The following is a 15,021-nucleotide window of genomic DNA, read 5'->3' on the forward strand; positions in this document are numbered from 1 at the left end:
CTGGCACGGCTTTTTGTGCATTACCGTTAGGTTCTTGATTGGTAAATGAATCAGAAGCAGGTGGCCCATTTGGGGAGGGGCTGTGCTGATGGAGGCGGTGGACAGTGGTGCAGGAAAGGAGATGCGGGGAAAGGGCCAGCTCGTGCACTCGTGATAATACAATGTCTTCAGTTGACTGAGAGACTAGTACCCTGAGCACTGCCAAGATACCGGACACCCACAGTTGGACTGTTGTCACAGATGCCTAAAGTAATGGGACATGGATTATAGTTCATCAACTTGAAAAAAAAAAAAAGAATGCTTAGCTACATTACTAAAATTGTGCAAGTGGTGATGTCTCACCATAGTAGCCGGGGTGATGAACATACTCTTGAGCAACATATCCACAGGCCTAAGAGAGGAGGGCGCTACGGTCTCAAAAAGTGTGTTTAAAACTCCCAAAGCCTCAGGGGAGTCCAGATGCATCTGTCGGGATAAACCAAATTAAACATTTTGCCAATTTTATTGCAGCATGGACGTCTCCACAGCATTGTAAAAGTCTAATGATAAATTACAACAGACAATTTTGTTATCAAATTCAATGCTCTCAGTAAATACATTAAATTATAGAACGTATCACTAAATATGTTAAATTATAGAATGTGTGGAACCATCGCACAGGAAAACCAACGTCTTTCCAGGCCCTGTCGGCAGGATCCAGCCTCACTATGTGTGGAGTCCGTGGTGGCAGCACACTACTTAGTGCTGTACCCATATGGAGACAGCCACACAAAAGCCAAACAAACCACTGTCATGTATACACAGTGCTAACTTGCTGAATACAAATAAAGGATAATGCAACAAATGGAAGGTATTGCTTTTTTTTTTTTAAATAACACGTTACCTGCTGTTTGGCAATCATGGGAAGAATCACATCTGCAATTTGTCGGGACAATCTCTTCCACTTGTCCTCATTTTCTTTGTGACACTGTTGTAGAACAAGGATGAACATCTCCAAAACCTGCACCACACATGAAAAAAATGTAGGCACGAAAGAAAGCCTTGTCTTGATAATGTGAAAATCGCTGCAATCACTTGACAGCGTACCTGGTGGTACTGAACAAGTCTGAGCAACATAGAAACCACCACTTCTTTCTGTGTATCCAGCTCTTTGCCTGCATCTGCCTTGTTTGAGCCCCTCAGGACAAACAGGTCATGTACTATTGGCTGCAAGGCAGGGATTGCTGCAGAAATAACAAAAAGTTGTGTTACAAGTACTGTATTAACAAATATTTTTAGGAGTGTTTCTTTTGTGCTCTTATCACCGTGTGTGACCGCTTTCCTTCCGCTTGCCATGATGCCATCACATAGTTGGATGATTTTGGGGATACTGATTATCTGCTTGGAATGGTAACGTTCATAGGACAACAGTACGAGGAAAAAGAAGATGTTTGGTATGATAGCCTCTGAATCTCTGAAAGAAAACACAAAATGTATCCTGTAAAAAAATGTAACAATTACTTTAAATAGTCAATGGATACTTGAGGAAACATACCTAAACTGTCCCACTTCGATATATTCAAACTGTTTCAGGACAAACCCTATGAAGACCTGCAACAAAAACAAGTGGTAAGGAAAAATAAACAAATGCAGATCATAGAGTTCAGCATATCCATCGAACCTGATCAGAGTCCAGCAGGCAGTAGTTAACTCGGAGCTGCACAAGCTGGGCAAGAAGGTCCAAAACTTGTCTTTGCAGAGTCACAGATGTGCTGGTGGTGTACTGCTTCAAGGCTTTAATCACCAGTGGTTCGAAAAGACGGATGTGATTGTGGATGGCATTCTGTGTAAACATTGAAATTATTTAGCTTCCTGAAGCTAAATCCTATTTGATAACACATATTTGGTAATCTGACATCAGTTAACCCAGAGGAAATGGGAAATATATTACCTTGTCTCCTCTCTGGCGTGTTGCATTTGCGATGTTGGACCTCAGCTGGTTCGACGCCTTCTGCATCACATCAAACCATCTGGAAATAGATGAAGCAGTACCAAATAATTTAACATATCACAATGCATTTTCGATGGCACACTTAAAAAAATATATTTTCTTGCATCTGGTCTGTGCATTTAGACCCACCCAGAGGTGTCCTGCTCTTGCTCAGCCTGCACCATGTTACGGAGACTGGCATCAGCCAGAGCCTGTGTGAAGTGTGTGTATGGTGCCATGAAGCAGTAGTGGTACAGGCCTGGTCTGAGGCTGGATGAACCAAGACGAAGTACCTTGCCCTGGGCACGGCACGGTCCACTCAGAACACCCTCATACTGGGATGCCAAGTTTGTGCCAAATAGGGTCTTCAACAACTGAAAAATAAATGATTTTATAAATAATTTATTTTTCAAACTCATCCTCTCACTGAATGCCTTTTTTTAAATTAAAGAGTGTATGGAACCATCGCACAGGGAAGCCAACGCCTTTACAGGCCCTGTCGGCAGGATCCAACCTTACTCTGTGTGGAGTCCCTGGTGGCAACACACTGCTCAGTGTTGTAACCGTATGGAAACTGCCACACACTATCCAAGACTAACCATTGTCATATCTAGGCCATGTACTAACCTGCTGAACACAAATGGTAGCCATGGTAGGTTCTCGGGAGAAACAGGACTTGAGATAGCCCAAAATTTCCTCTACACACTATGTAGGAAGAAAAATGTGACAATTTTGAAAATGCATTCTAATGAAGGGCCTTGTTTTGTAGAACGGGTGAGCTAACCCCCTACAAATTATTTGACACTGTCCATTAGAGAGATACTCACTTTGTTGATGTCATGGAGTGTGGCCAGCTCCAGCAGCTGAGACAGAACGTCCAAAGCAGCACGCAGAAAACCCCCAAACTTCTCCTGGCTACTGTGAAGGTCCAACGTCACCTTGCAAAAACAAAAACAAGTTAAAGTTGCTGTATGACAACGCCTCAAAAAAAATAAAATAAAATAAATATTTAAGAACATTAGCACTAGTGAGCAAATGTTACAAACAGTGGTTAACAAGAACAGATTGAACAATGAAATGTCTATGTCTCACAATTTACCAATTTTAAAATAAATTGCAGTTTGGCCCAAACCGAGTCACTGGCGATAACGGCTGTCATTCACTCACTGTCGCACATACACGTACACTCCCAGAGTGCGTGCACATACACAAAAGCAGTCCCACAGAATCGATCAACAATTTGAAGTCATGCTGTGTAGATGAGCTACAACATTAGCTAATCTTAGTAGCTACATTTTGCCAAAACACTTACAGTGGCTGACAACAAATATAACTCATGCGCCATAGTTTACGTGGTCAAAACTGGAAGAGGTCGGGAGTAAATGCTCAACACAGTCAAAAATAGCGGCATCTCTGCAGCTGTCTATCCATAACATACAGCAACTTTAAATACGTTTCTGGTATACGAGAAAGGATATTTTTCAAAATCACCTTGTAGTTGGCATGAGTTGCTTTCAGAACATCATAGAGCTTGAGGTAAGGTGGCAAGTGATAGAAGCTGCCAAGAGTGTTAGACTTGTTTACAGCTGTCCCACTTGTACTGTCGATAGCTCTGCCTGCCCCCCCACAAAAAGGAAGAAAACTTGTAAAATATTTACAAAAAACAAAGAGGTCTGGTGGGTGCTTTGGTTTGTGTGTTACATACCCGAGTTAACCTCATTGCTTTTCTTTGGGCTCAAAGGCAAAGCATTGGGATCGGAGGCCTCCTTCTCTTTGCCCTTCCTGCGGATCGGACTCAGGGAGGCAGTGTTGCTCAGGGAGGGCAGTGTGGCCTGCAGGAAGAGTTATTATGACTTACACATTCTGTTCATTGCTACAAAAATGATGTTGTATGTACTGGGAGAATCCAACCTTAACTGCTGGTCCTGGCGGAGTGTCATCTAGAACATGTGTGCAGATGTTGAGCACTTTCAGCAGGTGAGAAAAAAGCTGGTCCACCAATGCCACCAGGGAGCGCTCTGACAACGCTGCCCAGGGTTCCTCAATCTTATTTGATCCTCCACTGTTGCCACCATTTCCTTCTTCCTCTCCACCCCAGGGGTTGCGCATGCATTTAGGAGCCACTGCTTAAAAGGCAAAAATGAAAAAAAGAACATTGGCAATTTGTTCTGATCAATTTGTACCTCTTTAAAGTGCAATTTCAAAGCTACATCAATTATTAGCTGTTGGTCATTTCTATGTATCGGTCACCAGTGAGCAGGTTTCCAGCCAGCATCAAAGCATCCTGATGTGCAGAAAGATCCAGTGGAAACCAGGCAGATGACAGTAAGGAGAGTACCATGTTGGTCACTCCCAATGTTAAAGTCCTTCGTTCCACATCAGGTGCAGAGGAGTTGGAGATTGAGGAGGATGGAGCACTGCTAGACTGGGGAAGACTTAATAAGAGGGACAAAAAGAAAAATCAGACATATATACATATACAGGGAAATAAAATGTAGGTAACTGTGTGCACAGACCTGAGGGCCCTGCCACGGCTGCGGTTGAGATTGGCTCGAGATGAAACGCTATTAAGGGAGTTAATGTAGCCGCAGTGCCAGCCTGTGCTCCATGTGCACACTGGAAAATGTGAAGCCAGGAGACAGAGCGCTTCACAGCAGCCAAACTTAACAGAAAAAAATGACACAAATTTACATAATTCATTTAGTTTTCAATTGCGAGATGATCCAATGCAAAATGAATGTGAGAGCTCACAGTCAGGGCTCTGGAGGTAGAGGATGTGAACACATGGGAGATAGCAGTGACGACCCGAGACAAGTTGTTTTCCAGAGTTACGTCAGAAACGGTGTTGGACAGGTTAAAGCCCCGATAAGTCCTAGCACACAGAAAAAAAGACTTTAGAATAAGCGTAATTTAGCACATTTTCTAACATTCTGCAATGTCAAATACTTCATTCGAGCCAGGAGAAAGCTACATTTATTATCAAATCAAACATTTGCTCTGAGTTTAAATTGTTGTAATATCTTTAACTTGATGGATCCGTGTAGTAGATATGTAGTTACCTTGTGATTGTGCTCACTGTGAATTGGGAGGGGGGTTGCGCCTCATGCATCAGCAGCTGCAGGTAAACTGAACTCTGGTCTCGGGCAATAGCAACAACAGGGTCTGTTTGGCCCTGGTCACAGTCATAAAACAATCTAGAAACCAGTCTGGGTGTCAGAAAAGGAAGGGAAACAAATCATTATTAACCTCCATGTGACAGTTGAACCTAAACAGAAAAACAAAAATCACATCATAGTCCACACATTTCAGACATTCTGTTTATGTTTAGGTTACATCTGCATAGTGGATGAAGGTGGGAGAAATTGTGGATTGACCAATTAGACATTGGACAAATTAGTTGAGAAAAAAGTGTACCTGCTGGCAGCAGAAGCTGCCACATGTCTGACTCTGGGGTCATCATCTCCCAGCAGGCAAATGACTACATCATTTAAAACCCTTTCCTGCAGCCGAAGACGCTATAATGAAAAAAAATTTATGAAATTTATTTAAAATTAAAATAAACACTGCATAGTAGGGGTGTCTTAGAATAGTCTACAATTCGATTCAGAGTCTGATTTATTTTCATCCAAAGGGAATGTCTCCACAAACTGTTTTCAACCCTCTGACAGAGGGTTAAAAATGTGACTATGGAGCAAAATTTACACCATAGAATATGGTATCGTGGGGGGCCTGGAGGCTATCCCAACTGCACTCAGGCAGAGGGCAGAGTACACCCTGGACAAGTCACCATCTCATCACAGGGCTAACACAGATAGACAACAATCACACTCACATTCACACACTTGGGCCAATTTACTGTTGCCAATCAACCTATCCCCAGGTGTATGTATTCACAATACTTCCTTATTGTCCATCAGTGCGCCAGAAGGTGCATTTAAAAGCATCAGAATTTTAAACATACTCTAACATTTCGTTATGTTATTATCCCTTCATCATAGAAGTGAATGTGTGGTTGGTGGAAGATCATTTTACGTTTAGTGTTGAGTTTTTTCCTAAATAAAGCAGTGGCCAGTAGTGTTCCAAACTAAATGTACAGTAATGTAAATGTTCCTAGTCAACAGAGGTTGCTGGGGTAACGGTTTAAATGTGACACAAAACATTGGGCTAAATCTGGGACCTAGGGTACTAAAATTCATACCATCTCATGTCTCTAATGTGTGCTGCTAAGACAATTACATTTGTTTAATCCTTGAAGTATGGCCAGTGTGTGTATCCATCCATCCATTTTCTACCGCTTAATCCCTTCGGGGTCGCGGGGGGCGCTGGAGCCTATCTCAGCTACAATTGGGCGGAAGGCGGGGTACACCCTGGACAAGTCGCCACCTCATCACAGGGCCAACACAGATAGACAGACAACATTCCCACTCACATTCACACACTAGGGCCAATTTAGTGTTGCCAATCAACCTATCCCCAGGTGCATGTTAATGAAGTTTAAATAAAGTTAAAGTGAGCAAGTTTACAGGTGTAACCATCCATTCTTTAAAATTAACTCTGTAATGGACAAGAGCGAAACACATAAGACCCTGCCGTAACTCATCCCTTCCTCTCCCTCTTTCCTCACTGTCTCCTGCTACCAATACTTTTTCCAGCAAAGTAGTGGATTGTATTGTTATTAATATAATCATATTTTATGCTTAGTTATTATGTTTCTGTTTGATGTTTATCTTTACATTTATTTAATTAAATTTGAAAGGGTCATATAATCATGGCGTTCCTCATTATCATTTTTCTCCCTTCCTGTGGCTATATGTACATCCATGTGACATGACTGACACCTAGTGACGAGTCAGTGTACTACATACCATAATCTGTTCTCTTGCAAACGCCGCCATAGATTTGACTGATCATCAACTATGGGCAAAATCTAACGAATAAGGTTCGACTACAAAAATCATTAGTCCAAGACAGCCCTACTGCAAAAGGGGTCTAGAAATTGAGTAAATACCTTAGTGTAGTGGTGTTCGCCTTTGTGCAGGGTGTCAGTCTTTCGCTCCAGGAAATGAACTAACCTGGGAAACAAAAAAAAACGCCTTCATTTTAAATACATTTTATCTTTGAGATATAAAGCATAAGCACACTATTTAAGATAAACCAAGAAAATATAATTCATAACGCTTACCGAAAGTCCATCTCTGCCAGGGTCTCTAACAGTTCAGTGCGGACAAGCCAATATGAAGAGTTTCTCAGAGCCAGGAGGTCGATCACCAACTGCAGGCCCATCTCACTAAGTGTACTGCTGCATATAGTCATGATGCAGTGCTGCAACACACATACATTGCGCTTACAAAAAGCTACACCATTACACACAAAGAAAACACAAACACACACTCACCCTGACTGCAGAGCAAGCCATCTTGCAGGTAACTGAAGATTCGTCTTTTAGGGCTTTTCGCAGCAAGGGTAACAGGTGCACCAGGGACACAGGGTTGCCTAAAAAGGGTTAAAGTCGTAATGACTGACTCTGAAATGATTGCTTGTTGCCCTTGTATTTATGCATCAAGACATGACATTGAAAACACACTGACCTGTTGCGCTCTGCACACTGGCCAGCCAGCTGTGAATGTTGTAGCGTGTTTTAGTGAGCGCAGCCTGAATAATGACTGCACAGAGGATGGCAGTGGCCCCTCTGACCTGTGGGTCCCCATGGTCAATGAGATCCAGCACATCACTGACATACTGTTGCTCTGAAAGGACACATCAAATTGAAACATAACAGGGTCAAAGGAAGGCGTTCTAAACTAAATACCACCCAATAGGATAGAAACCTAGGTATTAAAAAAATCAATAGATGGGGAGAGCAAAAAATAAATAAATAAAAGTTATCAAATTGACAAAGGCAAAACACACATTAAGTTGTGAGCCAAACTAAATATTATACCTGCAACATATATTGTAAGGCAAATACCCAAAAAACAAATAAGAGTATTTCAATTAGCTTTGAGGTCTTCTGGCAAAATAGCAATATGCAATGCAAGGCTAGATTGTTCTTCTACTCCTAACTCCACAGACAAATAGATACATCTGGCACCACAAAGTTACAAACTGGAAGCTTAAGAAACAAAACAGGTGTTTTACTGTTGGCTTTACTCCATTAATCCCCATGATTGTGTGGGAGTGTGTGTTCTAATGAGGAACACTTAACCTTTAAGCCCAGAGTGTTTAGTTTAAGTTTTGAGTGTTAAAGTGTTAAAGTTAAAGTGTTAAAGAGTGTTACGTTTCACCAATGATTTGGTGGTGTGAATGAATACAGCATCTGAAAAAGTTTTTGGTTATGTCATACTCATATTAAATGTATTTTTTACCTTCCAATGGAATGCCGTCCAGCGGCTCCAGGTAGAGGGAATTAAAGAAAGACTCAGGAAGCAGTGCCCCAGCTGCACCAATACAACTGACTGCCAAAGCCTTCACACTCACTCGTACTTCCTTGTCAGGGATCAGACCTGGTGATACACAAACTTAACTTATCAGTGTTAGACAAAGCAACATGTTGAAGATCAACATTAATAAATACTGCTATAGTATCTGATGAACTATGTTGATTTTTGGATAAATCAGTTCAGTTTTTTTCACAGGTTGTTTGCCAGCAAGTGCACTTTAACATGAACATTTGTATTTTGAAACTGCTGTATGTCACGGTTTGGTAAGTAGATTGTCGATCATTGCGACCCACCCTTTACCTAGTTCAAACTTTCAGGATAATACAAATAAGGCAACAAGAGAAATATCCCACACTTCTCTTTTGTAAAGTAAGTCTGTACAGCAGATATGGACATCTACATCAAAAATATAATGCGCCATGACACAAGGGTGGTGTTGGGAGAGATTTAAACATCCCCTACATCCCTTTTTTTTAATCTTTTTGTACGTTAAGATTACTCCTGAAGGTGGGCACGCACCATTGAAATGCGTGCATGTACGGACACAAAAAATTAAACCCCATCAAAGCAAACATTTAAATTGGTCTGCGTGGAAGTGTTTTGCAAAGTTTAACTTCTAATTCTAAAAAATATAGACACATATGTATTAAATCTGTTCTGTAAAACAGCTAATGGTAACATAAGCTAGCCGGTGGTGGTGTTACATTTTTTAGGTTTGAAAAATGTAACTGAGCAAGTTGCAAACAGCTCCTTTAACCCATGACAAAACTTCAAGTACACCACTCAGACTATTGATAGTTTTCAGTTAATGCGGGGCAATGTACCTCGCTTCAAGTAGACCGTTTAGACTTCTGATGGTTTCAGTTTACGTTGGAACTCGCTGAAATTCACCTAAATCATACTGACCATTCTTTTGTCCTGTCAACAGGAAAGAGGCAGCAAGAAGCCGCACACAGTGCACAAGTGGCTCCGCTCCCTGGTCAGTATAGTGTCCAATTGGACCCTTAATATTTGATGGCTAAAAAAAACAAAGAAAAGTAATCAAATTAAGACATGATATCTTTACCACCATTTGCGTTCTTAAATGCTGACTTGTAGTAATTAACCTTGCTGTCAGGTTCAGGGTCTGCGGGTTCTTCCCTTTGTATGAAGCGGTCCACGCTGCTGTCTGAACCCTGCCGGTTGTGACCTCGAACGTCGAAGAGATGAGGTTTGCTCAAAGCTGCACACAAACATGCGCAGTCACTGACCAACTTTCCAGTACAAATACGGATGTGCATTTTCTTGTGTGTAAGCAAACATACCGAGCGCTGACTGCAGGAACATTTCTGAAGCTTCATCTCTGGAAGAAGGTGCTGTTCCGTCATCTTCCTCATCCTGAAGAGTTCCAATCTGCATGCCTGAGTACTGGCTCTCACTGCCATCCAGCACCTTATGTGACACACACAGGGAATCTTCAATGAACTACACCATGCATTTCAACCACATTAGGATGATATATAAATGTTCTACATAGTTGACTTGATCTCATAGCTCCTCCAATATAAACTATTCTAAATATGTTACCCCCCCATAAGGAAGCACTATTCTGTATCTATGTTTGCAAAAACAGGGATCAGGGATGACAGAGCTTCTGGGAAAAAGTCCACTTGCAAGTACTGTAGCACAAAGATGGATTTATTCTTTACACAATATTACCACAACATTAAACTCCCCATGTAAAACAGTGTATACCTCTGTTTTGAGTCAAATGTTGCAAAAAGGGATTCATGCTTTGGCTCAGCACAACAAAAAGTAATTTTCATACAGGGAAAAAAGCATAGCCTTGAGGCCTCTGTTCAACCATGACTAACACAACCTTCCAGAAGAAGGAATGGAAAATTGAAACATAAACTTTTTGGGATTTGTTTACAATTTACATGAACTAATTGATGAGCAATGCTTATTTACAAAAAATGGACGGTACAGTGGGGGAAATGAGTCCAGTATTAGATCACCTGCTGATTTTGTAAGTTCACTCCATTACAAACATTTGAACAGTCCAGAAGTGTAATGGAGAGACAGAATGTCAAATAAAGTTCCGCAAAAAAAACCCACATTAAATAAAAGTTATGAATTATTTTGTATTGTATTGCAAAATGAATAACTTAGTACTTGTTGGAGAAAACCTTGTTGGCAAGCACAGAGGGCAGACGTTTCTTCTAGTTGATCACCTCGAGGTATTGTTCAGAGAAAAACCCGAAAGTAAAATGTTTGCACCTCCATGTTTGACAATAGGGATGCTGTTTTTGGGCTCATATTCAACTATTCACTGCCTCCAAACAATTTGAGTTCACTTGAGGCCAAAGAGCTCAATTTTGGTCTCATTTCACCATATATCATTCTCCTTCAGTAAGCCTTGTCTGAGTCATTCAGGTGTTGATTGTCAAACTTCAGACTGTACATGTGTCTTCTTGAACACTCCAGGATCTCAAGCCATTACAGCTAAGTGTGGTACTATCACTTTTCCTGGTGACTTGGCTTCCAACTCTCTTGACAGCCCTCTCTTCTAATTCTGAAAATTCCGGGAAGTCAGTACGCTATCTATTTTATAACTTATACGAATATTATATGCATTTAACATATTCATAAGCACTCCACACAGCTTTCACACACTCATTTAAACACTTCTTATGTTGACTTTATACACTCAATTTAAAATTCGCGATGCAAAGAGGCTCAGGCTGCAACGATTATTCCATTGAATTGATTAATTCGATAAGAAAAAAATATCCGAATTATATTCTGCTTCTTCGATTAATCGTTTAATGAGAGTAACTAATAAAAATGTATCATATCTGGACTAAATGGAGTGCCGGAAACTTTGAATTAGGTAGCAATCAGCGGAGGTTTTGTTTGTTTGTTTCTTAATCAATGCACACACCTTAAAAGTGTAATTTCAATGTTGATGTGTATTTATTAGAAAAAAATAATGATGGTTACGGCAAGCCAAAAAAATCATCTTTATTTCAACTATTTTCCAGAAAATACTAATTTAGGCTGCAAAGTGTGTTTTATCCAATTACTCGATTAATTGAACAAACTAATACATATATTACATATACTATTGTTTTAGATATAGATTAATCAATAGATTATACTCGATTACTAAAATAATCGATACGCAGCCGTAACTGACACAGCGGTAAGTGAACTCTGAAGTGGCAAGGGAACGCTGTACTTTCTTAAAGGGACAGGACTTATTTGTGTGCTTTATGAGCACATAACCGGTCTGTGGGAGTCAGAATGTTTGCCAATCAAATACTTATTTTACTTAATTAAATACAAATTAATGTAAAATATTTATTCAATGTTATTTTTTGCAGAAGGTTATTTGATATGCTGTATTTTTCTGTAACAATAAAAGTACCATAAAATTCTGGACTGTTCAAATATTTTTAAGGGTTAAATTTACAAAATCATCAGGGCATCAAATAACTATGTTCACTTAATTAGTCCTCTATTTGAACAAAAGCCTCTCGGCAAATCTTGGCAATTCATGGGCACACACATTTGGAGGGTATAGGTCATCATGCTGGAAAGTAAACTCAAGATTAGGCCCTATCAAGATGGCAGGGGTTGTTGCTTTTCTAAGAAAGGCTTGAAAAGCATGTTATTGTTAAAACACAAGGAAAATCAACAATAACAAGTGAATCGGGAGAGAATAAAAAGAAGAAAGCAAGATGGTTAAAGTTAAAGCTCCTCCCACTCGGCATACAATGTCCAATGGTCTGACCTTGTCACTTGTGCTAGAGGAGGAGGTTGCACAGAAGGAAGAAGAGGAGGAGAAAGAGAGAGACGAAGATGAAGAAGAAGCAATGCAGATAGAAGAGTCGCTGACTGTAGCATCGGGACCCTCAGTGGACGTTGGCGAGGGGGGAGATGGTGCTGTCACTTGTGGCAACGACGTGCGCAACTAAGACAGTCAGGAAAAGATAAAAAGAAAAGGGGGCAAAACCATCCAGGTAGAATAGTTAGAATAGACAGAGATGCTCGGAATTGTAATGCAATGTAGCAGTGCTGGATAGCATTAAAATATATCTGATAAAATGGTTCCGTTGAACTCAATCAACTGACAAACAAAGAATAAATTAATTGACATAAAGCTTGGGCTGCACCAGTGGCCTTGAGCAAACTAGGATTAGAGCAACAAACCTATTTTTGACAAAGGAGAAGTTAGCTTTTAAAAACATTTGTCTCCTTAAAAAAGAAGTAAATGAAAGGAGTCGAACACAAATAAAAACAAAGGAGTTTGTCAGTTAATATCAAAAAACCACTACACGTATGCACAATTACACTGACCAGCTCTGCAACATCCGAGGGGGTGACAGCAGAATCCGGTCCTTCTGTGGTAGTCTGGGAGGAGTCACTGGGTGGGAGTGAGCTGTCAATGGTGCCTAGTAGTGAGCTGCCTTCCATTAGTGGCCCTCCTTCTGGAGTAGAGTTCTCTGGAGTAATGTAGTCAGCCGTCTCTGGGGTAACGTTTGCCCCACCACTTGAGCTATGACTCAGCATCTCCTCTTCATTGTCGTTCGGTGACTCAGGAGTATCTGAGGCAGATGTCCCGCCTGCCCCCCCGCCCTGGTCTGACGAGGCACTCAGATCCACCGAGTCACCGGGTTGCAGAGTATGCTGGGAGGACCGAGGCTGTTCTGTGATGATGTCCACTTGGGCCGCAGAGGAGCCATCTGTTCCCACAACAGATGCTGAAGTGTAAATAATTACATACAATTATTGTGTTGTTGATATTCTACAGGTGCGTATACAAGTTACTGTACTTTAAGCATCCAGGCTGAACTCACCTGTGAAAGTTCCAGTGGTGACTTCAGACTTCTCAGCATCCTCTTCCAAACCATCTTCCTCCCCAGAAAGCATTTTACCTGTAAAGAACAACTTTAAGGTCAGCAAGATATACATGTAAAACTGAATATTTAAAGTGGGGTCATTTGATTTGTACCAAAAATAACCATTACAATTTACTCTTGTTTTCTGTATATGTAATACTGCGTCTGTGTTTTTTTACGCACTTGAAGTTACGCACTCTCGTATATACTATATAAGACACGCGCGCTAAGTTGTGAATGAAGGCAGGCTCATGTGGTCCATTTACTAATATGAGGCAGACTTAGTAATGACGCATTTTTTTTGGTTGTGTAAAAATCATGAAATCTGGATTTTTCCTAAAACTTGTGAATGTCACTGAAATCCCTGAAAAACATAACTCTTTACATTTGAAAAGGCCAGATCCATCTTGGCAGCGCTTTTCATGTGTGTCGTCATGTTGATAATGCCTTCCTCTTTTGTTTTACTTATTATCAAATCAAATCAACTTTATTTATAAAGCACATTTAAAATTTACCACAGGGGTAGCCAAAGTGCTGTACAATGAGCAGGTTAAAAGATAAAACGAGTACCGAGCAAACACAACACAACACAAACAGAACACGATAAAAAATAAATAATTAAAATAGAATTAATAAAAACATAAAAACATAAAAACAGGATCACAGCAGGTGTATTATGGGGCGCCATTGCAGGATGGATATCACTCAGTGTTAAAAGCCATGGAATAAAAGTATGTTTTTAAGAGAGATTTAAAAACAGGAAGAGAGGAGGCTTGTCTAACACTCAGGGGTAGGTCGTTCCAGAGCTTGGGAGCAGCAATTATAGCCACTTTGATGTTGTATGTGATGTTAAGAGTTCTGTTTGGTACAACTGTTTGTGCAGCCATGACAAGTCATGACATGCTAAGCCAGCTGTCTGTGTTTGTGTGTTGTTGTGTGCTTGTGAGGGGGAGAGTGACAGCTGACAGTTTGATATTGTCAAAAAATTTATAGAATCAATTAATGCTACATTGTATACGTAGTTGCTGTCAAATAGTCATATACCGTAGTTCAATGTTGGCCTCATGGTCCAGTCAAAATCTTTGTATGCATTGAACGTTCGTTTGTCCCAGGATGTCCAAATGCCCTTTTATCCTCATTTCAATTGATGTTTACAGGTGTCTCCAATTGAAGTGAACACAATAGATTTGATAGTTTTCTGGAAATGTAATTTACCATTTTATTATGTGTGGTGTAGCATCTAAACTACAAGAGCAATATAATGTTTCCCCTTTCCGTACTGGACGTATTGCAGCCTTATAAAGCACAAAGGGGCAAAAGTACTGAAGTTGATAGGAGAATAAGCACATGGTCAGATTTTCAGGGCAGGCTGCATCTTGGAAGAAGGAGTGCAGTGATAGGCGACTTCAGGCTGAAATATACTCTCGCATCACGTAGCCTGCGCCCCCTCTGTCGGCGTCTGGATTTGTTTATAGCTCTTCGGTGGGGGCTGGCGCGTAACTTGCAACTCTCTTCCAAAACACTGTGGGGCACGATTATGAGAAAAAAACGATCTATCCGATTTGAAGCTAAAATATTCCCAAAATGACACATTAGGCTTGTAATCACAATTTTTGTTACCTTGCAGAACTCCTCACTGGCGAGTCACAAGACTCCCTGTACGTGCTCAACCGTCTGCTTAAAGCTGGCGTATGGCGTCACATTAGTGCCAAAAATCAGAGCGCATAAA

General features: G+C 40.7%; 1 protein-coding gene and 2 non-coding genes across 12 annotated transcripts in view; all 3 read right to left on the minus strand.

The window, feature by feature from the left end:
* htt (huntingtin) overlaps positions 1-15,021 on the minus strand; it is a 63,124-nt gene that overhangs the window by 29,263 nt on the left and 18,840 nt on the right. For 6 of the 10 annotated variants that reach the window (XM_061988199.2, XM_061988189.2, XM_061988194.2 and 3 more), the window contains 29 exons: positions 13,251-13,328; positions 12,751-13,154; positions 9,714-9,840; positions 9,516-9,631; positions 9,316-9,427; positions 8,335-8,472; positions 7,558-7,716; positions 7,365-7,462; positions 7,152-7,291; positions 6,978-7,041; positions 5,384-5,484; positions 5,029-5,175; positions 4,721-4,841; positions 4,486-4,631; positions 4,220-4,404; positions 3,881-4,095; positions 3,675-3,801; positions 3,461-3,585; positions 2,797-2,907; positions 2,597-2,674; positions 2,120-2,343; positions 1,931-2,009; positions 1,661-1,822; positions 1,535-1,590; positions 1,305-1,453; positions 1,087-1,223; positions 884-1,000; positions 343-465; positions 1-244 (listed from right to left, as the gene is read on the minus strand). The exon at positions 1-244 is cut by the window's left edge and continues 16 nt beyond it. In XM_061988199.2, coding sequence (XP_061844183.1) covers positions 1-244; positions 343-465; positions 884-1,000; positions 1,087-1,223; positions 1,305-1,453; positions 1,535-1,590; positions 1,661-1,822; positions 1,931-2,009; positions 2,120-2,343; positions 2,597-2,674; positions 2,797-2,907; positions 3,461-3,585; positions 3,675-3,801; positions 3,881-4,095; positions 4,220-4,404; positions 4,486-4,631; positions 4,721-4,841; positions 5,029-5,175; positions 5,384-5,484; positions 6,978-7,041; positions 7,152-7,291; positions 7,365-7,462; positions 7,558-7,716; positions 8,335-8,472; positions 9,316-9,427; positions 9,516-9,631; positions 9,714-9,840; positions 12,751-13,154; positions 13,251-13,328 — 4,083 coding nt within the window. The remainder of the gene's footprint in view (positions 245-342; positions 466-883; positions 1,001-1,086; positions 1,224-1,304; positions 1,454-1,534; positions 1,591-1,660; positions 1,823-1,930; positions 2,010-2,119; positions 2,344-2,596; positions 2,675-2,796; positions 2,908-3,460; positions 3,586-3,674; positions 3,802-3,880; positions 4,096-4,219; positions 4,405-4,485; positions 4,632-4,720; positions 4,842-5,028; positions 5,176-5,383; positions 5,485-6,977; positions 7,042-7,151; positions 7,292-7,364; positions 7,463-7,557; positions 7,717-8,334; positions 8,473-9,315; positions 9,428-9,515; positions 9,632-9,713; positions 9,841-12,750; positions 13,155-13,250; positions 13,329-15,021) is intronic. The other 4 variants (XM_061988192.2, XM_061988196.2, XM_061988191.2 and 1 more) reach the window with 2 other exon arrangements.
* Positions 639-768, minus strand: LOC133570413 (small Cajal body-specific RNA 14). Its single transcript, XR_009810181.1, has one exon.
* Positions 2,421-2,550, minus strand: LOC133570414 (small Cajal body-specific RNA 14). Its single transcript, XR_009810182.1, has one exon.

Source organism: Nerophis lumbriciformis, linkage group LG27, assembly GCF_033978685.3.
Source record: "Nerophis lumbriciformis linkage group LG27, RoL_Nlum_v2.1, whole genome shotgun sequence".
Lineage (NCBI taxonomy): Eukaryota > Metazoa > Chordata > Actinopteri > Syngnathiformes > Syngnathidae > Nerophis > Nerophis lumbriciformis.